This window comes from Platalea leucorodia, assembly GCF_965183815.1.
Source record: "Platalea leucorodia genome assembly, chromosome: 8".
Classification (NCBI taxonomy): Eukaryota; Metazoa; Chordata; class Aves; order Pelecaniformes; family Threskiornithidae; genus Platalea; species Platalea leucorodia.
In genome coordinates this window covers 28,354,280-28,377,685 of record NC_138830.1, presented here as the reverse complement: position 1 = coordinate 28,377,685, position 23,406 = coordinate 28,354,280, and the positions used below count along the sequence as shown (strand labels likewise).

At 49.8% G+C, this 23,406-nt stretch overlaps 1 protein-coding gene across 1 annotated transcript in view; it reads right to left on the bottom strand.

Moving 5' to 3' along the window:
* The window catches only part of EPHB1 (EPH receptor B1), a 76,885-nt gene that overhangs the window by 49,619 nt on the left and 3,860 nt on the right, over positions 1 to 23,406 (bottom strand). Inside the window, exon 2 of the mRNA XM_082320902.1 lies at positions 107 to 171. Within this exon, the coding sequence (XP_082177028.1) occupies positions 107 to 171 (65 nt within the window). The remainder of the gene's footprint in view (positions 1 to 106; positions 172 to 23,406) is intronic.

The window sequence follows — 23,406 nt, the reverse complement described above, 5'->3', positions numbered from 1 at the left end:
ACCGCTGCTCCCACTGCCACTTCCCCGGCTCCCCAAAAGCATTTTAAGATGAATAGCGTGAACCCCACAAGATCGCATAAGGATCAGCTGGACAAGCGGCACTTACCCCCGAAGGAGGGTTGGCAGTCCAGCCCAGCTCGGCCGTCGCCGTCCGTGTATCCATCAAAGTTTCTGAGGAAACACAAGAAAAAGGAAAGCAAAGCAGTTACTCCCAAAGCTTCCGATGACATTACGAGCATAGAGCCACAGAAAAACATTGAGTTGCTTTCACGGAGTGTGCATCTGATGCTTGGAGCTGCTCAGAAATAAAGCAGCAGGTGCCCTAATACACCTCATGAACAAAGGACAGCTTCACTCTGGAGCAAACGGTGCAGGACGAGACTCTTTGTGAAGAGTCACAGCCTGAACCCAGCCCACACTGCCACCTCTGACCCTCCCCAGCCTAGAAAAGGAAAATAGCATTACCAACTAAAAAAAACACTAAAAAAATTAAGAAGGATGCTGCATTTTGTGGAGTCATTACATGCACGTACAAAACCCTGTCTAAACCCGAGCAGCAAGTTTGTCTAGAGCTCAGCGACGGTAATGATAAGGTTGAGTGCATATGGGTAAAGATCAGAGGGAAAGCCAATAAGGCAGATATCCTGGTGGGAGTCTGTTATAGACCACCCAACCAGGATGAGGAAACAGATGAAGTATTCTACAAGCGGTTGGCACAATCTCTAGCCCTTGTTCTCGTGGGAGACTTCAACTTTCCAGGTATCTGCTGGAAATACAACACAGCAGAGAGAAAGCAGTCTCGGAGGTTCCTGGAGTGTGTGGGAGATGATAACTGCCTGACGCAGCTGGTGAGGGAGCCGACCAGGGGAGGTGCCCCGCTGGACCTGCTGTTTACGAACAGAGAAGGCCTGGTGGGCAACGTGGTGGTCGGAGGCTGTCTTGGGCTCAGCAACCATGACACAATAGAGTTTTCAATTCTCGGAGAAGTAAGGAGGGGGGTCAGCAAAACTGCTACCTTGAACTTTAGAAAGGCAGACTTTGGATTGTTTAGGAGCCTGGTTAACACAGTCCCTTGGGAGGCAGTCCTGAAGGGCAAAGGAGTCCAGGAAGGCTGGATGTTATTCAAGAAGGAAGTCTCAAAGGCGCAGGAGCAGGCCGTCCCCATGTGCTGCAAGACGAGCAGGCGGGGGAGAAGACCGGCCTGGCTGGACAGAGAGCTTTGGCTGGAACTCAGGAAAAAAAAGGAGAGCTTACCACCTTTGGAAGAAGGGGCAGGTGACTCAGGAGGACTACAAGGATGTTGTGAGGTTATGCAGGCAGAAGATCAGAAAGGCGAAGGCCCAGCTGGAACTTAAACTGGCCACTGCTGTTTAAGATAACAAAGAATGTTTTTACAAATATATCAGCGACAAAAGGAGGGCCAGGGAGAATCTCCCTCCTTTGTTCGATGCGGAGAGAAACGTTGCCACGAAGGATGAGGAGAAGGCTGAGGTACTTAATGCCTTCTTTGCCTCAGTCTTTAATAGTCAGACTGGTCATCCTCAGGGTTTTCAGGCCCCTGAGCTCGGAGATGGAGATAGGATGCAGAATGAAGCCCCAGTTGTTGAAGAGGTGGCAGTCACCGACCTGCTCCTCCACCTGGATGCTCACAAGTCCATGGGGCCAGATGGGATCCACCCGAGGATACTGAGGGAGCTGGCAGAGGAGCTTGCCAAGCCATTCTCCATCATTTATCAGCAGTCCTGGTCAACCAGCGAGGTCCCACCGCAGGCAGAGGCCACCCTCTCACCCAGCACTTCTGTACAGGCTTTTCAGCAGGTCCCATCTGACTCACTTGCAGCTACTTGCTTCGCTTCGCAATGCTAGACATCCCCTTTTATGCACTACATCTGCCTGGTGCCCCGAGTTGCCATTTCACACGGTTATTTGTCAGAGTGATTTCAAATACACAAATAAAAATCACATCATTAGAGCGGTGCTCCTCTGCTGGGGGTTTTTTTGATGGAGGATTTGGTGGGAAACATTTAAAAGCTGTAATACAGCTGACATTTCCCTACTTTTATTCTTCAAAAAAAACCAACAAAACACAACAAGAATAATAGTGAGAGCAACAACATATAGAAACAGATGGGAAAAATCCTCAAGGTTTTATTTATTTGTTTGCAGCAAGCAGACATGCAGATTAATTTCCTCGATTCCTGTGTCTCGACCAAACAGGAGGAGGAGATGCGGCAGCTGGCATAGCTGAGCATTGCCCATCCCTCCCCTTTCCTCCGTGGTCCCAGGTACTCACAGCAGCTTTGCAGCAGCAGGAAAATGGGTGCAACCAAGAGAAATAAAGGTTAGGAAATAAAAATCAGCCCAGGAATATGAACTGCCACCGGAATGCTGCTCCACGCCTGCTCCAGCAATCGCAAGTGGGAAACGAGACTCCTATGAATCTTCCCACCCCTCCCTTTGCCGGCTGCTCCGGGATGGGAAGCCGGAGAAGCATAACCCGGAACTCCCCACCCTGCCACGAGTGATAAATGCTTCCTCTCCTGAAATCCTCGCCAGAGCTGCCAACCCGGCCTGGCTCCCAGAGAGGTGAGCAGGGCCACAGAGGCAGGGAGAGCAAGGCAACCTCCCCAGAGACAGAGCGAAAAGGCACTTGGGGAGCTTGCAAAGCTTCTGCACGCCTAACAGGTCCCAGGATGCTGCTGTGGCACTGCTGGGGGGTGTTCAAAGCCCACAGCTTTGGCCTTCAGATAAGCAGACAGATGTGCCTGTGCATAAATCAATGCAAAGGTGGAAGTGAAAGGCCATGCAAACATCTCCCAGTCCCTCCTCCCGGCGGGGCTACACAGGGGGGGATGCTCTGAGAGCCCCTAAAATGCTTGGTGTTTTTCCACACAGCAAACAGGGTGTCCTTGTGCCGCACAAGGGAAACTGAGGCAGCAAAGCCCAGGGTGACGCAGGGAGCGTGGCCGGGCTGGAACCCGGACAACTCACCCACCCTCTGCAGTAAATAAGGACATGCTCAGTTACAGGAAAGGCACTTCTTGCAAGGGTATATTCAGAAAGGATTTTCATTCCATCATCTCCCTTCCTGTTCCACTCACTTACAGATTCCTTCCCCGGGTGGTTGGTTTTGGGTTTGGTTTTTTGTTGTGGGTTTTTGTTGTTGTTGTTGTTTTGGTTTGTTTGTTTGTTTTTCCCCCAGAGGAATGTACTTTTGATAAGGTACAGCCGCATTGCAGGACAGTAGCACGCGAGGACTGGCTCTGCTCCGAGGTGGCATCCACCAGGATCCCTCCCAAAATCTCACCCCTTCCCTCCTGTTCTGGACTTCCCCAAAGGCTCCACATTTTGGAAAGAAAGTAGGAAGGCACAGCAGCAACGCTGGCGCAGCACACAACAGCTCCCAAAGGAGGAGACTTCAAAATAGCTAAATAAATAGAGAAATAAATGAATAAATTGAAAAGAACCACAAAGCAGCTTTCACTTTGGAGGTTTCCGGAGTCCTAAGGGGACTGCATGGCCTGTGGCCAGGGAGGTTGCACTTGCAAAGTTTCCATCACAGATGCATAACTTGCACTTCAACAGCTCCATGTTTCCAAAGCAATTTGCAAACCAAAGGAAAAAGCCTCCGTGAAAAGCCTGACCTGCTACAGACCATCTCCTGCTCAGATCCTGCCCTGACTCCCAAAGACACTGCATAAACAAGATGATCCATAATCTGGCAAAATAGTTTGGTTGGTTGTTTTTTGTGTTTTTTGGGGGGTTTTTTGTTTGTTTTTTTAATAAAGAAAAATAAATTGGTTAAATCCCCCCTTTCAGCTCAAATTCCAGCTGAGTTCACCCAAATCCCGCGACTGCAGAGGTACTGGCATCAGAAGGACTCAGCTGAGCAACTTCCCATTGACCCCTGCTATTTCCTCTTGGAGGAAATCTTGGATTTTACTTCATTTTCTGGGACGTACGAGTGATGCTGTGACCCCAGGGGAAACCCCACAGGGACGTTTATGGCCAAGCAGCTTGGGGGTAAGGCTCTGCCGAGTACCCTCCTTCAGCAAGGGGGTGGTTTACAGAGGCCAGTGCCCCTTGCCCCAAGATCCCACTGAGAAAGGGAGGGACACCCAGGACTCAAGTCTCCATCTCTTGGCTGCAAAACACTGCTACTGGTGGGGGGACATGGGGATCACCCCCCCAGCCATCCATCACTTGGGAGTGGGCAAAGGAGGGACAGGCAGTAAAATCCTTTTGCTCTGCCTGCTAACAAGGGGATTACCATGGACCACTGCCTGAGCATCATAATCAGTGGAGAAGCCACACGGAGACCTCGCACCTCTCCTCCCGCGCTCCTCCTGCCTGCCTTGTCCTGCTGCAAGGACCAGTCCTCATTATTTGGCACTGGGTATTAATTAACCAGGGCCCTGCCTGGGGCAGGGGGGGTTCTGCTGGGAGAGGTATGCTTGTCCCCCCAGCCTGGGCAGTCCCCCAGGGGTGTTAGCGCAGGGGGACATCATCTCCCCGTGCCTCCTACATCTAGCACAGCATCATTAGCCTTGTCCACCTGCATCAGCCAGTGCTTGCACCTCCACCATACCAGTGGACGAGCTCAGTGCCCAGCAGGCAAGCGTGGGCAAGATGCTGCCCTCCCCTTGCCTGCTCAACGTACTGCTCCTCCAGCAACTCCTTCCACACCTGACCGTCTGCATGTGGGAACAGTGGATGCCCAGGGGATGCTCTGCCCAGGAGGGAGCTCGATACATTCACTTGGAGGAGTCTTCAGGACCTGAGCCTCCACCGAAGGCCATTGACCAGGCTCGAATGGCTGAAGCCCTCGTTAGGGAGAAGACAAGCTCTGCTACGGCAAGCTGAGCTCTCTTAGAGTGAAGAATCTTCAGCTGTATACAGTAGATTTTCTTTAATGGACACATTACTTTAAACTAAGCCTTCGCCATCTGTTCCAGTCCCTAATTATCAATACAAAAACAAACGTCTACTCACAATTACACTCATAACGAGTAAAGATGCCAGCAATTAGAATGCACCAGCATCCTCACTGCCGAGCAGCGCATCCATCTGTGATGGCACTCGTGCAATCCAGGCAGGGAGGACTCACTGCTGTCCGGGGCTCCCCGCACCCTCCCAGGCAAATGGGTGCAAGATGCGGCCGGAGCCAACGCCTGCGGCGGGATAAGCTGCATCTCAGAGAAGCGAAGGGTGGGCTGGCATCATTCAAGCGGCAGGGGGAAAATAAGTTATTTGGAGCAAGAGTAGCCTGGCACGGAGCAGGGCAGTGCAGGATCTGCTGTGGGAACCTTCATTTCACACCAGCTGATGCTGTCTTGCCAAGCACCCTTCCCAACAGGATTTAAGCCTCTTCCAGAAAAACCTTTCTGAACAACCCGAAACAAAGTGGAACTTATTTCCTGAAATCCCCAACCTGAAACCCGTATTTCAGACCTCCCCAGAGTGGAGGGCTCCTGCCGACCACACCATGAGAAGGTGTGACTTCTCCCTGTCAGGGAGCAGGGTCTGGCTATGGGCAGAGAGAGATGGAGGCAAGGAGGCCAAGCCAACTTGATCGCATTTTGACATTCTCACCTGGAAAGAAAGGGATATGACAACACATTTTCTGCTCAGGAGGGCCACGAAGAAACTTCTACGAGTGCTGTACTCCTGAATAGATGCCTCAGGGACATGGTCCCTCTCCCAAGGCAAGAAGCAGCAGCTGTTGCTCCTGCAAGATGATAACGGCAGGAACCAGCCTAAGGCACTCGAAAGCAAATGCTTGGGCATATGCAAACAGACGCAGGCATGTCTAAGACGACCAAGAGGAAAAAGATAGAAATTAAGCAAAATAAGGAGAGAGGAGACTTGATAACAACAGATGGGTAGAGGGAGATTTAGAAAGGATGCCAGCTGCTGGAAATAAGCCCCCCGAGATGCATGGGGAGCGGAGAGGTGCATGTCGATAGCTGAACCTTCAGAGGGAGAGGGGAGACAGGAGAGCAGCCGTCAAGCGAGGAGCAAGGCACGCGTGGCCATGCGGGGCTCAGGCGCAGGGTCCGGAGGGGCAGAGGATGCTCTGCAGGTGGGATCTTTGGAGACTCATCCCGATGTGCCCTCACAGAGCACAAAGCAAGCCTGAGCAAGCACCGATGGGGTCAGTGCACAGTCCAGCCCCAGGACACATCCCCTGGGCAGTCCCAGCCCCATAGCACAACTTTCTGAAGGCAAACAACAGCAAGACTTTTTTCCATAAGCAAAGCACCTTATTTTCCCCTCTATTTCATGCTCATAAATGCCAAGCTTTCTTTCTACCCCCTCTTTCTCTCCTGAGAGCTTCAGCAAAATCAGCCCAAGGCAAATGCACAGCTTGGGAAGCTTCTGTCCAAGTTTGGTGACATTACCAGAGAAAGGGAACAACAGAGAAACAGAGCCAAGACGCTTTATTACAAAGACTAGTGCTAAATAACATTAAATGCTATGACACCGCAAGCTCTGCCCTCCCGCAGTTGTCATGACTTCAAATAGAGCCCAGATTGCATCATGGCTTTCATGACTGCTACCTACACGCTCGTGGTTTGCATCATGCCTCTCAATGTCAATGGAAAGAAAGTCCCACAGGTGCCAGTGGAATAATTTGAGTTTAATTCTCACTATTCCCCATAAACAAAGGGGTTCAAGCATATATCAGGAGGTTGCCTGAGTAATTCCAGGTTGCTCTCCATGACCATGCCTCTGGCCACACGGATGCAGTCCAGGTTCACCCGTGCAAGGTTTCAATATATCCTGAACTTCAGACTAAGCTGGGAAAAAGCAGGAACACAAGATCCGTGCGGCTCTGCCACAGAGACAGAGGCAACGAGCTGCTGGGCGCACATTCCATCCAAAATGTCTCTTCTACGGGAGGACTCCCCATCTGGTTCCTGCTCCTAATTGGGAGGAAGCGTCACTGCTCGCCCCTCATGCCGCGAAGGAGCCGACGGCTGCATGGCGTGAACGCTGTGACATCTCCCAGATGGTTTAATTATGGTGCTGGAGAGGTGGGCAGGGTAGGGGCAGGATCAGCCTCTCCCCTTTGATAAGCGCTGCTCCTCTTAACAGTTTCCTGAGAGCACCAGCTTCCGAAGGAGCCACTTACAGTATCTATACACTTTCAATCAAAAATATTACAGCAACAACTAATTACGTCCCATCATTCCCATGGCTCTCTGCTTTTAAATAGTGCATTTTGCTGCTACAGAATGATGGTGAAACTGCTCTGGAAGTGCATAACGAGCTCTCCCCATCAATCTCCCGCAGATTCGTTATGAAGGATTACCCGCCGAATAACAAACCCAGCCGAGAAGGGAGAGGATGCACTAAACAGCAACAAAACAAGTCAACACAAAACATTTTCTGCCTGTATTTTAAAGGAAACCACTGATGGTTTGGGGTCTGTATGAACCTCCCAGGGGAGAGGAGCAGCTGTGCCTGCTCTGCAAAGACGTCTCAGCCGCGACACCACCATCCACAGCCACCAACCAGCGGGAGAAGATCTGTGGTGACCAAAAAAAACCCACTTTCAGTTGGAAAGGGAAAGAATTTACATGTATCAGCTGAGGACAAGCGTGCTGTGTCAATTTGTGACGGGATGCATTAAGCTGCGGCCACACAGCACAGCCCCGGACCTCCTCCGGGATCTCCCGTCAATGGCATGGATTTCAGTGCACAATGAAGATACATCACAGCAGGGCAGGCAATAACTTAATGAAGCTCAGATTTGGGGGTGTTTGCTCAGCAACTATATAACAACTTTATCAATAAACTGCTGCCTGCTGTGACTGCGGGATGAAATGCTCTAATTACAAGCAGCAAACACTATCCATATCAGGATATAGTAAATTGAAATATGCTGGTTGATGTGCCTAAAAGCGCCCAGTAAAATACCTGCTTAAATTTTTGCAAGCGTACGTGCATACACGTGGCAAACCCAGCATATCAGGCAAGAGAAAAGCACAGACAAAAACCCCTTCACCAAGCCCCATGACTAAAAAAAGTTCAGCAGGCAATGTGCAGTGTGCACCATAAGGACCAAGTCTCATTTACCAACAGTTGCTCCTCCCTGTAGACCACGCAGAGGAGACCCAGCGCCAGCATCTCCCCTCAGTTTTCATGCTTGACCCAGCGTGGGTACATGGTGTTGGATGAGCTCAGTTGGAGTCATACAATCCATTTATCATAATCCTACTGAGGAGAGATACAGTAAATCAAAGAGACAACCTGCCTGTACATAAATTACAGGGAGGAGGGAGAGGGGGGAGGAAAAGAGAGGAAAAGAGGGAGAACTGCAGAGGGAGAGATGAGAGAGGGAAGGAAACAACAGAGAATTACCAAAAAAAAGCATGGGGGGAAAAAAGGCATAGGGGACCAAAGCAAATATAAAGATAAGAGAGAGAAGATAGGGCTTTCTATTCCTTTTGTTTTCCAAATTATAAACCTATTTTGGAAAATTTGGGAACAAGTTTTAATCCACTGAGCTCAAACCAGATATTGGAGGCAATGGGAGAATCTCAGGATGGCATGTTACAGGTAACCCAATGTTTTCCAAATATAAGGAGCTCATTTGCTCCTGTAGTGACAAAGTCATTTGCCAATATCATACTTTTTATAATTGCACACAGGCCATTGATATACAAAATCCACACATACTATACGCATAGATCATAGTCCATATGTAAGTATTTACAGATGGGCACAGATGTGTTTGGCAACTCAAAGTCAAGCAGCACCAAGGGCTGAGAGCGCACTTTAACGAACGCTCTGGCCCACCAAGACAGACCCAGGCATCCCATTGAGCCCAGCTCCTCCACCATGCCACCACCAGAGGAGCGATCCAGGGCTGTAAGATGACAAGGCTATCCTTCAGGAGAACATTTTCCAGAACAATGTCACTATGCATTTAAATCCTCATCTTTGCTTTCTCGAGGCTGGGTTGCCAGCAAACATCACTGAATGCCACAGCCTGCCCTGAAAATCACCATATGTCAAGCTTGGCAGTTACTTGTTTCATCCTCTAGAAGATATGGAACAGGAACTCAGCCACCCTGGCATGGGCAGAGGCTTTGCCAGAAACCCTACCCTCCAAAAGGCTTGTGAGGCTGCCCAGGAGAAGTAGCACCCTCCAACTCGAGGTCCAGCTAAGTGGTGTGAGAAGGTCTGGCTTGAATGAGGGATTGCTTAGGCTGGGGATGGGCAATCGTCCACTCTTCACCATCCAATGCTATCACCACCCAGGAGCACACACCAAAGCAGATGAAGGCTGAAGGTCAGGAGCCTGAGGACACTCTATCCCTTGTCACGCAGTTGGGTTGCTTTGGCACGAGCTAGGCACAGCAGCCTCTCAGCACTGAACTTCTTGGGTGGAGACCAGCTGGCTTGGACAACCATCCCACCAGCCAAGTGAGCGAGGAGGATCCAGTACCCCAAACCCATTGTACATCCCTAGCAGGAGCAAAGCACCTTAAGGGATGGCAAGGATAAACCAAACATCAGGGAGTGATGTCAACAGCTTTATATTTTCTGGTCCTTTTCTGTAGCTCACTTCTTGGTCAAGGTACCAGCATTGGCTGTACATGGTATGCTCCAGCCAGGCTGAATGGAAGCAAGTGACTCACCCAAGAGAAGGACATTCTGCCAGGAGCTCTTCTCTTGGGAAGAGGGGGCTTGATCTTCATCATGCTATGAGAAAGCAAGGAGCCCCAAAAAGAAGGGGGGAGGGAAAGCAGGGTTTGAGATTTCCCAGACAAGGGCTGTGGAAGCCTAATGAGTTCAGTGGAACTGGGCTCCTAATCAACTGGGATTCCCTTGGAAATGATAGCCTCTACATACAGAATTAGTCGACTGAGAAGACAGAGCAGCCATAAACATCAATAGCATCTGCAATCACACATGCTAGGATAAATTAAAAGGACGTGCAGTCTTCACGCCTGGATATGCACAGGACATTCGCCCGTGGGATTGCAGGGGGATCTCCCCAGCAGCGTGCTCACACGTGCCTTATGGCTGCACTGTGCTTGGCTACAAAGCCAACCTTCAAGGCCACCAGCACAGGGGCAATACTGGAGTAGGTACAACAAGTTTTGCTGAACTAATGCACCAGACCTGTTTCCCCTTTTCCCTGCAGCAATCCTTCCCTGCTGGATTCATTTTGCCTTACTCTAGGATAGCACTGCCTATGAGGGCATTGCCTATGACGAAAGCTCTAAAAATCAAAACATTTATCCTGCATTTCCCTACACGCCATCACTTCTTTAGAGATTCAGGATGAGTCTTGGACCACGTTCTCCAGAAAAGCTTCACGCTCGCTACGAAAACATGCATCTCATAAAGGTCTAAATCTAAAATGCCAGCCATGCTGTCAAAGAGCCCTCACAACGATAGATGCACCTGGCATCGTCCAGCTCCTATTTACTAGATCTTATTTTAAAATGTCAAAGGGATTCTGCATGAGCGACGAACATGACAGACTGCTTAGACAGCGAGCAAGTGCCGTCGGGGGACTTGGGGTTAGGGAAGAGCATCCCTTCGCTCATGCACACCTCCTCCCAAATGCAGGCAAGTCCTTGGCATTTCCCCCTGACACCAAAATCCTGGGGAAAAGCCTCCGTTTTCACCCCAACACCCCCCCCGGTTGCTGACAGCCAAAGCCAGACTGCTCAATCGAGCTGGAAACCAAATCCCCCCACCAAAATTAGAGGCTTGCAAAGAAAAACCCCAGCTCTGGACAAGCAAGTGCGGGGCAAGCTTGCCAGCACAGCCCCGGTGCAGAACCACTGCAGCCAGATTGATCCTGTATTTTTTAATGCAGCATCCGACACGTACTAAAGCCTTCAGGGATGACGGCCAATTATTTTCAGGCATAAATAAGAACCGAATAACAGCAACAGCACTGCTGCTCTTAGGATGCATCCTGAAGATCCCCTGCTTGTGCGCTTGGGGTCTCGGGGGGGGGAGGGGGTAGGTAGGGAAGCGAGATCTTAAACGTGCAGGGATGCTCTGGCCGCTGCTGGAGAGGACAAGCTCAGCCCCGGCCGCTGCAGCACAGCTGTCGGGGGGAGGAGGTGGAAATATTGAACCTCAAATGGAAGAAACTGCAAAAGCTCATCGGCAAGCAGCTCCCCGCGCCGCCTCCCCTCCCAGTGCCGGCCGCCGTGCCGAGCATCGTCTCTCTGGTTTTTGCACCATATGGAGTCAGCTCGCGAGTGCAAATGAGGCAAAGAGTGCGAGAGGCAAAGGGAAATAAATCTGTGCTGCCACGGCAGCGCACGGGACTGCCGGCAGCACAGGGAAGCCTCCGTCGGGATGCAGCCGGGATGGGGGAAGGCTCTGCCTACAGCCCCTGGGGATGCCTTGGCAGAGAGCCCCATCGCCTGCCCAGCCCTCCCTATCGTAAGGCTGCAAGCATGGGAAACGGGATGTGGCAAAGCCAATAGGTCCCTCGCAAAGGGCAGAGCACCCCGTGAGCAGACCCCACTGGGTTTTTTTTTTTGCTCTGGCCCCACATCCAAATGCCACTTCCCAAAATGCCCTGCAAACCCATCCCTTGGCTCTCTCAGCTTTGCCCGGGACTTTTCTTCTTTTCTTTTTCCACTTTCAGATTTGGTCAAAACAGCCAATGGCCAGGATCTGTAACTATCCCGCATCCTCTCCCAAAAATTTTACTATGAATCTGAGCCATCTTTAGGTACGTATGCACATGACAGCTGGTCTGTTGAGTAAATAACAAAATGCGTTTGCCAAGATTTCTAAAAGCCCATTCAGGCAAGGTGCCGCACCAGCTCTGATGGGCCAGCGGGGCTGTGTTAAACCCTTGCCCAAATAAGCCGACAGCTACCAGCGACTGCAATCGCCCCTTTGGAAGATGTTCTTCATCAATGGGGTACACAGCAGGGGCTTCAGAACCCCTCTTCGTAAGCTCTTGGTGCATCATCCAAACTGTGCCAGGAGCAGCGGGCAAACTGCTGCCTGCCTCCCCCAGCTCCTGCCTGTGCCGAGGCAGCGCCAGGTCCTCCGTCCCCCCGTAGCCCCCCAAAACCATGAGCCCTGGGATTCGTATTCTGTGAGAAGAGAGGGAAAACAAGCACTGCTTTAAGTCAACCTTAAATCGCAAGATTTTGCTCAAGACCACACTTATACCAAGCTTTTCCTGCAAGCTGCAGTGGCCGGTTGAGCTGCTGAGCGGCCACAGCTCCCACTGGCCCTGGGAAGCAAGGAAGAGAAGGAAGAGGAGGAGGAAGAGGAGGATGCTGGCAGGAGGCGCTGCTTGGCAGCCGGCCTGCCCAGCACACCCCTGCCTCCAGCCCCAGCGCCTGCGCGGGTGCAAGCTGGGAAAAGGCTCTAGCATGAGGACAGCCATCTGTACGCCGGGAGCTGTGCCAAGGCAAGTTCAGGGGATTTTCCCCCCCCCTCGTCACCAGGACCGTCTCCTTCCCGAGTGCACTGGTAGAGCTGACTTAACACAGGGGTGACACCTCACCAAAAAACTTCAGCATGGGGTTGCAGGGAGGTAAGCAAGGAGAACTCCACCAGAGCCACCTCCAGCAGCCTGCCAGCCTGGTCACCAGCCAACCCCCAGAAGGTGCCTACAGTCCACCACGGGCAAGGGATGGTCCCAGCATGACCGGCCCAGCTCCATTTCACGCAACGCCAGCTCTGCTCATTTTTAAAGCAGCGCCAGTTGATGATAAAGTTCCCCCTAAGCTCATCTCCATACCCATCTCTTCTCCTGATGACACTGACCCATCCTCCCTGATTGTGGTTTCCTTACTGAAATAAATCACTTTAAGTGCATGTTGTGTTCTGGGTCTCGTTACTGTTCATCATCTTCTGCACAACGGAGCTGTCACATCCTCACAAACTCTGTCATCTGGGCAACACGGGAGAGATTTGGGAAGGCATGCAGGTGGGGAGAAAGCGCCTGCAGCTTGCCAGGGTACCAGGAGCTCCCCACCCCTCTCCTCCGCAGCTTTTGGATGGTGGGCTCACACCTTCAGCCCCGCGCACCCCTCATGGCACAAAAACTCAGGAGAACAAAAGCAAGAAGGTGCAACACACGCACAAGATGGGATTGTTGCACACAAGCAGCCAGAAGATGGAAAGAACGATGGCAGATGCACCTTGATGGCCAAGAGGGTCTTCCTTCAGCAAGGTATGTCCCTGCAGGGAAACCTCCTCCGGAAGGGGTGGCTGAAGCTCTCTCTCTTCCCCAGATTTAAATACCTAAGAGAGGGAAGGAGGAAGAGCTGGGCACGAGGTCACCAAACCTTCTCCAGCCCGGACCCTAGGCAGCACCGTGTTCAACTCCTCATCACAAACGGGCACTTCCAACTCCACAAGGTTCCTCCAGATTAATCCAGAACAGAAGATCACGGTGGCATTGCACGCAGTAAATTAAAACCTCTGTGCCAAAACCCCACAAGGACAGCTCAGGCAATAGCAACACAAAGGCATCATTTGCCTGTCACATTGCTTTCGAAAGCCAAACACTCAGAAAGCGAGAAAGGGAGCAATTAAGGCTGCCGCTAATCTTGTAGTGTCCACAAAGACGGGTCTGTTGTTTCTTTATCAAGGAGGCAGTGTAAGTGTTACCAGCTTCCAGAAGGCCAGCAGCCCTGTGAGGCACTGGGACCTGCCTGGTATGAAAGGCCAACCCAGCCGGCACGGAAGGAGCTGCTCACCCATCACCATGCAGCTGACACCTGCATCCCTGCACATCAGCACAGCTCCCTAGGAAAATGGGCTGTTTCCCGACACGATATTTGGGAGGGTGCAAAGGTTCGGGTTTCCCACCTAGTACACAACACCTATGTACAACCTTGAGCATGGCCATGGAGAAGACATGCTGCTCTCACGCCTTCCACAAAGTCAACACTTGCGTTTGTCCCTCCATCTCCCCCATCCCATCTCAACTTCATAGGAAAAACACTCCTTGCTGCCCCAGTGACCATGGAAGAAGGAAGAGACCCCCGGAGATGCATGAGAAGACCCCTGGAGATGCACGTGCACCAGGACATCCATCACTACCAGGAAGGAGACCGCAGGTGGTCCCACAGCCTTTGCTCAGCTCTCCCAGCATCCCACCCTTCCCCAAAAACCCAACCAGCCTGCTGCAGCCCAACCTGGAGACCCCACGTCCCCCCACCTTGCCCAGAGTGCTTGCACACATGTTCACACATGCCAGCACAGAGCACGGGGGGAAGCCACGTTGCAGAAATAACACAGGCACACAAACAAAAGAGCACAAGCCATTAATCTGGGTGAACCGGAGGAAATGAAATCATTATGTCTGCAGCTACAACATCCCGAAGAACAAATTTCCTGCCTGGATAATAAATGGATTCTTTTGTTTCAAGTTGGCCCCAACCACGTGACTGTCTTGGCCTATTCCTCATCCAAAACATCTTGCTGTATAAATACCCAGACGGGCTCGAATTTCAGCTGCTAAAAATATGTTTTAATTATAATAATATATAATACCAACAAAAAAAAAAAAACAAACCTAGATCTACAGGCTCCCTTTCCCTCCTAAACAATCTCTGAAGGCTTTCCAGCATGCAGGCAAGCAAACAAAAAGTCCAAAAGTTGCCAATTACAACTGAACAGCACAAATGCAATCTTTGAAAGAAAGACCGAGGCACCCAAACGGCAACCATGTGTTAATGCCCACAATAAATAATGCCTGCCAGAAAGAGAAACGATGGGTGCATGAGCATTTTAAGCATCAATGGCCCAAAAGTACCTTATAAGTATGTCCAGGTGCCAGGATAGGGACCAAAGCCACACAGCACCCTGATGATGGCTCCTGACTTCCAAACCTTGGTGCTGTGTAGGTTTTCTTCTGAGCCAGGTTTTCTTCTAGTGGCTTTCTGATGCCTCACTAGGGCTTGGATTTTATTCATTAGATGGATGGGGAATGCAAGTTCTGGCCTCCCCTGGCTTGGCGAGGGTATTTGTCGGCTGTAGGAACTGCTCTGGGGGTCTCAAAGGATGCAAACCTCGAGGAGAGTTGTGTGAATTATTGGTTTCAACCGCTCCTTTAATCTGCAACTCCACCAGATCACTCTGTTAAAACCATTTTTGCATGTAACTACATATTTTGCTTCCGATTTCAGCTTCTTTTCACTCGCCTTCCCAGCTTTACAAACACATAGCAAACACTGCAACAAGTTTCAAAACAAGACATGGTTTTGAATCCAAACATCAAAGTGCCTAGGTGCAAAAAGTCTAAATTGTTTGGATGTTAAAGAGAGACCTCCATGAACAGAAACGAGCTCAAAAATCCCCCTGAGCTAGTGGGCAACTAGAAGCAGAAGATCCAACCAAGCCCACCACGCTCAAACATCACTCTTACTGACTCAGGGTTGTACTTGTTCTCCATCACCCCGAGCATCCCAGCACCCCAAGGCAAAACTTCTTCTCTTCAAGCAGAGGAGACCCTCATTTTAAAAGCCAGCTTGGTGCATTGCACCAGCAAAACTTCAATTTCATTTTCCTTTGTGAGTCATGTTTAATTTCAATTACATTTTGGATGCTGGGGAAAGTGTCCAAGCATAGCTGCTGCCTCATTTCAATCACTTATCATTGCTGTTTCTTCAAGGGGGGGGGGGGGGGGGGGGAGGAGGAAGTCCTTGGAAACTAAATATTTACACACCCACATACACTAATCCCAGCAGATCCAAGGGTGGGAAGCCTATTTAAAAAACATCCCTAATTACTTTCCCATTTTAAAGGGAATAATCTCGTGATTAGCTAGAACGCTTTACTTAAGTAATCACATATTTTTTGAAGAGGAATAATCTGCCAGTGTGTGCATACACAGGACAAGGGTTTAGCAAACCATTTCTATATGCTTCCCTCACATACAGCTGCCGACAGCCAAACAGCACAGAGGAGCCGGAGGCACAGCAGGCGGTCAGGGGGTCATTAAATGCCACGCTTGGGAAGCCACCCCTAGGATGACATCCACCACGGAGGGGGACACCAAAGCCAGCTTGGCCAGCAATGTGTCGCCAGTCCCTGGATTGCACCCCAAGGAAACCTCCTTGCTGGGAAAATGGCAAGAAAGGCCCAAACGCCTCGAAAGGCCATCGGTCACCTTGCAACGATGCCCCAGCAAGCACCCACGTCCCTACCAGCAGTGCCACAAGTGGGGAAACACAGTGGGTTATTAGTGCAACATGCCGGTTTACCGGGAGCACCTTTCAGTCCCTTTTTGCTGAAGATTTAACAAAGACAAAACTTATTATCTTATCAGACAGTAAAATGGTTTCAGCTGGAAAAAAAAATATCTAAACAATCCAGACCAGGGTATGTATGCAAGGATTCTCAAGGTCCTCCCTGCCACAGCAAAGCAAACAGCAGCTATTTGCTAATTAGCAACAGCCGCTGCATTGCTCAAGGAAAGGGCTGAAGTCTTCAGGATAGGTGAAACTTTGATTATGAGACTCGCATGGCAGATCATTTAGAAAGATAAAAACACGTTCGCTCTGCCGCAGCCAGCTATTAAAAGTGGAGAATGTTATTTCAGGTAATAAAGAGCAAGACCTGAGGACCAGCCTGGGAATTCAAATTTACAACTTGTATCAAATTCATATGCTGTAAAACTTCACCTAGTTTATAAGTTTCTCGCCAACTTCATAAAACATGTTTTATTATTATTGTTTTCTGACTCTCCTGCCTTAATAAAATTCCTCTCCCAGCCTGTGTGGGTGTTGCATTATAAACATTTGCACTTTGATTCATTCAAGACTGAAGAAAGCTTTCAAGGTAATCTATTAGGAATACTTTAAATGTTTCAAAGACATCCCAGTTTTCCCTGAACGTCGCAAAGACTTAAAGAAATAAATAAAAACGTGCCTTGCCACAAACCACCTCCAAAAATCTGCCAGGATGGTGACTTAAGAGATCACATTTGGGAGCAACCGAGTTGCACGCCAGCCCGGTGGGGTCCATGCCTGGCATGTGGTGAGGAAACACAGGGGTTATCGGGGCACAGGGTAAGGCAGGCACCCACCCATCGCTCCCCAAGCCCCCTCAGCAGGCTGTGCCAGGGATGCCACCCAGCAGGTCCCACTGGTCAGAGGCAGCCAGACCATTTCCTCACACGTTAAGGACCAGACCGTGCAAAAGTAGGGGTTTCCCCATCCCCGGTCAGCCCCAGCGAGTGAAGCCCAGTGCCAGCACACAAAGGCAGAGCTGGAGGGAGCTCTAAGCAGCATCATTCTCAAAGCAGCCCATTTTCTCTAGCCTTGGCCAAAGCCCATTGAAGTTAATGAGCATCTTTTTATAGCCTTCAGTAGGCTTTCAAGCAAGCCTTTCAGCGCAGCAGACTCCCGCATGTGCGCAGTGGTGGCAGCCGTTTCAGTAATAACCCACGCACAGTGCAGGGAGGGATAATAAAAGCCAATTTTTAGAAAGTAGAAAGATACCGAACAACTACCTAGTGACCTTACAGCTCTCACCAGCCTACATCCACCTCCTCTTCTCCACAAGGTCAGCTTCAGCATCTGTGGGTTGGGGGGGGAGCATTGCCAGCCGATGGCCAGAGCTCAGGAGGGCCCTACCTGAGATAGGTCCAAAGAAAAAGGCATTGGTGCCTTTAATTCCTGCACAGCTGATGCTTTTCTCCATTTCACTGAGCAAGAGTAAGGTTACCTGGTGCAATGCACGTGGCTCAAGGAGCCACACGTCCCTCTCCAGGAAACAGAGCATAGAGCTGATCCTCCTACATTTTATTAAACCAGAAAATACCGCTTCACAGCTTCGTATCTGGTCCTAATAACATCATTATATGTGACCTCACGGTCCCTCTGTCGAGAGCCTGATGGGCTCAAACGCCTTAGACCCCCACCAGCAATTTCATCTCAAGGGGCAAAGCACAGGCAGCAAAGGCCACGCATCTCCAGGGGGTTCACCCACTTGTGTGAAGCTTATGGACAGCTTCAGCCAAACCCAGGGGCTGGGGAGCAGCTCTGTGCATCTCAGGCTCACTTGCAGCCAGGTCGTGCCCATAATTTCCAGCACTCAATAAAGGATGTAAAGACCCAACATCACTGCTTTAAAAATAACTACGGCAGAAGTGCAGGGATGGAGCAGCCACACAGTGAGGGCATCTCCCTGCTGCTATGCACCACAGGTGAACACCACCTATGGAGCAACCTCATTGGCATCGTGGGTACACTATGCGAGGCAAAGGTCCTGAATTAGTTCAAAAACATCGTAAGAATTTCTGACAACACACCAGTGATCTTGAAAAGCAAATTTTGCACTTTTCAAACACATTTGTTTCAAATGAAAAGCAGAGATGATGCGTCATGGAGCACTTTGAGAGCATGCCAGTCCTGCTCTGTCCCTATGTGTCCATCTCATTCCTTGGGAATTTGGAAATGTGAAGCTACAGGTGTTGGGAGAGAAAAAAAAAAAAAAAAAAAAAAATAAAGTGCCCAGCCACCTACAAAGGCCATCCCCCAGCTATTTCTTCAGGCTACCCTAGCCTGTCCCCAGTACATCAGGCTGCTCCCCTCCCAGCTCCCCCCGGACAGAGGGCAGCAGGCTGCCCAGCAGGACCGGAGCAGACCCCTGCAGCCAGCCCCATTCTCCTCCTGCCTCCTGAGGACAGCGTTTCCTTTTCAACTCTTCTGCTGGGTTCCTGGTTTTCCTGGGGAAGATGTAATTCACACCCCTTCGCCTCTTCTGCGGTGATTTAATGTCTTTTGAGCAACAAGCAATTATCCTCATATCAACAGGACCCTAGCGAGGATGATAATGAGTCAGCTCTGACCCTGAGGCTACGGAAGCAGCTGAAGCAAGTGGAGGCCTCTAGTAATAACGGGCCCATCCCTGGCCTCTGATTGCAAAAAAAGAAATTAAAAAACCTCCATAAAACTTCAATCGTTGCCGTTTCCTGCTCCGTTCCTCCACCCATGACAAGGTTTTAGCACCAGGAGAAAGGGGACCAACACCAGCCCCAGGTCCCTCTTGCTTTGCCACCAAGGTGCATTTTGGGTGCTGCTTGCCGGCTCACCCGCAGTACCCCGTGGCAGGAAGCAGGCACAGGGGGATTGATCTTGTGCTCAAAAGAAGACACTGCAGCCCTGTTTTCCCAGGTTTTGGGGCTCAAGAAGAAGCACCCCCCAACCAGAGTTGAGCCTGGAAGGTGACCTGCCCTGCACTGGGACTGGCATGCAGGGCTGGGAAAAAAAAGGTGTCCCCATGCTTTGCCCTGCAAACAGAAATAAAATAGAAAAAGGGAGGCAAAGATGTGGACATGCAAACAGGTCTTGGGCTTTGCAGGGCTGGAGAGGCTCCCCAGGAGATGGCAGAGCCAGGAGCAGAGAGCATCTACTGCTGCTAAACAGCAGGGCAGTGGGCTGAGCTGCCCTTCCCCTCAAAAAAATAGATATATAGCCAGGCAAAGACACCAAAACCTAGCTGTGTTCAAAGCAATCCAAGGAAGATGCCGGTTGGGTTTGAATAATCCAAAACTTGGCGCCCAGTTGCTGCCAGGTTGCGGCACACAGGGTACCGGCACATCGGAGAGGTGGGCAAGATGTGAGAAGGACTTTTCTGGAGAAAATATCATGAAACAATCCCTTAAAGTCATGATGAAGCACCCATCTGGGATGGGAGGAAACAGCCTAAAAGCGAGGATTTCCACAGCCTCTTACCTATTCCCAGCCACCACTTTTATTTGCTGCATAACAAATTAAAGCTTAATCAGCTTCAAGCACCAGTAACGCTGACTGGATGCCTCCCCAGATATTAAACGTTTTTCTCACTACACTAACAAGCACATACCTGTGGCTTTACTAATCCCTAATTACTTGGCATGGCTATTTCCAAATTAAAAAAAAAAAAAAAAAAACACACCACAAAATAAACTTAATACTGTAAAAAAAAAAAACCAAGATAAACTTAATACTGTATTTTTTTTCTCCCCCCATCTGCAAAGACCTTGAAAGAAGTCCACCTGCTTATTAAGGGGTACAGCTTAGAAGAGAAAACAAGCAAATTACAATAATTATCTAAAACCACTCCTAAACCTCTCCGCTTCCAGGCAACCGCTTGCCATCACCTTCCACCTGCCCCAAAAGCAGACGGCATAGAGATGCCGGCCACAAGGATGCTCTGGGGGCTGCAGGGACTGGCTGCTCTGGGGCTCCTCTCCTCCCCCGGGAGCATCCTGCCCACCAGGTTTAGGTTGGAAGAAGTGAGGCCGAAGGAAAGTCATCTTCCTCAGCCGGGGCTCGGCACAGAGCCCCTTCCCCTTTGAACTGTTGCCTCTGTGATTTTTCACCGCGGGCCTCCCAGCAGGAACTTATTAAAGCCAGACCAAAGCACGTATGCTTTAATAGTAATTAGGTCACCCTGGGTTGTGGGCTTAGCAGGCAAAACTATAATTATTTAGAAACATCAAGTTTAAATGCCAAAGAGTCTTACTGGAGCTGAGCTAATTAACCAATTTCAACTGAGTAACTGATTAGCTTAAAAAAAAAAAAAAAGAAAAAATCAATGATCATAGGCAACAACATTTTCTTTTAACAGGTTGTTTTCTTGCAGCAATTCTCAATTGCACAAAAGGAGACCAACAACCCCCGCTAACCAAATATTATTGTAATTAAATATTCAACAGAAAGCCTCTTCAATTATTCAAAAGACTGATAACACTTGTTTATAATTGGGGTGGTGGGAGAGGTTTCCAGAAGCAGGAATTTTGTACATCATTGGGCTCCAGTCACAGATGCAAACTCACACAGGCAGACGGGTCGCGGCATCAGCACACAGTGCCGACTCCGGCATGGCTCCGGCCACCGCTCCCATCCCTCCTGCACATACTGAACTCGGGGGAGACGGATGCTTTCCAGCCCAGACGTGAGAAAACAGACCATATGGTCCACACACTTTCTGGATTTTTGTTATTAGACCAAAAATTTAGGGGACTAATGGCCAGTTTCCAGGTTTCACACCATTTTCCGATGGTAGCGTTACTCCTCCGGCAGAGAACCAGGAGGAAAAGCAGACCCTGGTGTATCATTATAATTCACTAAGCGGCATTACCATAGGAAATTACAAATTAGCTTTTCAGTAAAGGATACGGGGATATTTAGATTAGCTATAGAGAAACTACAGAACCTTTCAGTCCATTTATCAAAGCTCTCATAGCTCCAACTTCCAGGGAAATGAAACAATAATAAATATTGAGCAGGGAAAGTTAATCTCTGCTGAACGCGCTTTAATAATTCAAAAGTTATGAGAAATAAATAAATAAAGCACAGACCCTTTAGCTCCTACAAACACATGTCCTGTTTTTTTCATCATTTCTCATGATGTGACTTTGTGGAAAATGGATGGTGACCAAAAAAAAAAAAAAAAAAAAAAAATCAGCTGTGGCTGGGAGTAACCACATTTACAGTGCAGAAGGGAGAGCCCATCCACATCTGCCACTTATCTGGAAAGCTGTAGAGCCGAGTTGGGCAAGAGTTTGCTCTCATTGTCCCCAAGGAAAGGGCTGTGTTGCCTCTACCTGCTACTGGGTGGTGTCTGCATCAGCCCTGTGCCAACTCCCGCCCCTGCACGCTCCCAAGCAGCCTCTCAAGCCACTCGCTTTTGGAAAGACTATTTTTAGCCCCTAAAAGCTGGACTGTGCAATAACCAGCTCAGTGTCCCAGGCCACCCAAGGTCCCAGCTCTCTCCTGGCGCTGCTCTGACATCGCTCCATCCCTTTCCGCACGTTTCTGCTCCTGCACCAACCTGCGCCGAGAGGGGAAGTGGGGAGGGATGCCAGGGGCTCAGCTGGCGGAAGCACCCTGCATTCACAGGTGGACCATGATGCATCTGAATGTCTTCTGGATTGATGCTCATTTGCCATCCCCACCACCCAGCACCACTTTGCAAGGTGCTCTCGGTCACCAGTGGACTTAAATTCCCATCGTGTGGGTTATCTGCACCACTTCCATCACACTGGCTCCAGCAACCTCTGTAAGCGATGCACACTCCGGCTTCCTAACATTACAACCAAGGCTATGCCTTCCCAAATTGCTACCCAGCAAATATCCAAGCTTAACGTTTGCCTTGCGCAAGTATTCATGCGTGCAACGCTTGATAGCTCGAATGTTTGCAGAAAGAGAACAAGGTCAAATTGAAATGCACTTTCAAATTCTAATGAATATTTGGGGAAAACATTCCCTCCCCCAACCCCAACTATTTACTCAGCCTCACTGTGCTGTTAAATGACTGCTTATGCCGACTGCGTCTATTTAGAGGGAATGGAGCACTGCAGCACCCTTCGGGCAATATCATACAAGTTTGGGGCTCTTGCATGAAGCCATTTCCATGCCAGAGTACCATGAGCTTGTATCCATAGCTGGAAGAGGTAAAAAAAACCCTCCTCAAGCTGGCTGGATCTTTGGCGGAGTGGTGCAGCACACGCCACAGGCATTACAAGAACAGCACTCCACGAGCCTCAGCCTTGCTCCGAGCATCTCTTTCATCAGCCTCATCCCACAGCACTCCTGCTGCACCAGGGACCAGTGTCTCCAAGACTTTGCTGACCTGATTAGCATCGAGTTACCCACTGCCCAAGGTACTATTTCCCCTTTTTCACCAAATCTGGGTATTTCTTTAGCTTGCAGAACCCACCTCTGCTAGAAACATGTATTATTCGGCATCATGGCCTGGATCCAGAGCCAGATGAACACATTTGGGCTACTTCAGCATCAAACATCAATATTTTCTTCTGACTTTTAAGGCCAGTGGAAGGTTTTTGCTCTGACCTGTTGTGTCAGGAGCTGCACCCGGGATGGGCGAGAGGCCACTTTGCAAATCCCCCTGGCAACTCACGCCACGGCAGACAGGGCCACTAAATACATGGGAGCACAGGGCAGCAACCCAATTTCCTTACAGAGATGGTGAGCAGAAAGAGCAGAAAAATAAATATATTTATCACAGAATCCACCTTCTCCACGCCTGCCTTTCACACAGCTCCTTCAGGGCCCTCATTTGCATTAACTGCTCCAAGACCATCTTCAGCGTCAAATAAATACTAATAACGACAGCCCAACAGGCAGGCTTTCCATTTTCAGTGCTGCTTTTCTGATCTCTCCATCATTGCCAGTGCTCGTTTTCATCTCTTAATAGGCTTCCAGAGCCGTGCCGCCAGAGCACTGTAAGTTATTCAACTTTCAGCTGTGCTACGTTCAGGGAAAGTGAAATTCAAAGCTTTAATTAAGGCAAAAATAAATCAAGACCTTCACCTTAAGGAAGAAGACCAACATGAAATTCAGATGCAGGTGAAGCTGCCTGCGAGATCGGTTTGAGTGGGACCACCCCCGATTCAGGGACAGCCATACCATGGCAATCTCCACCAGGACTTGA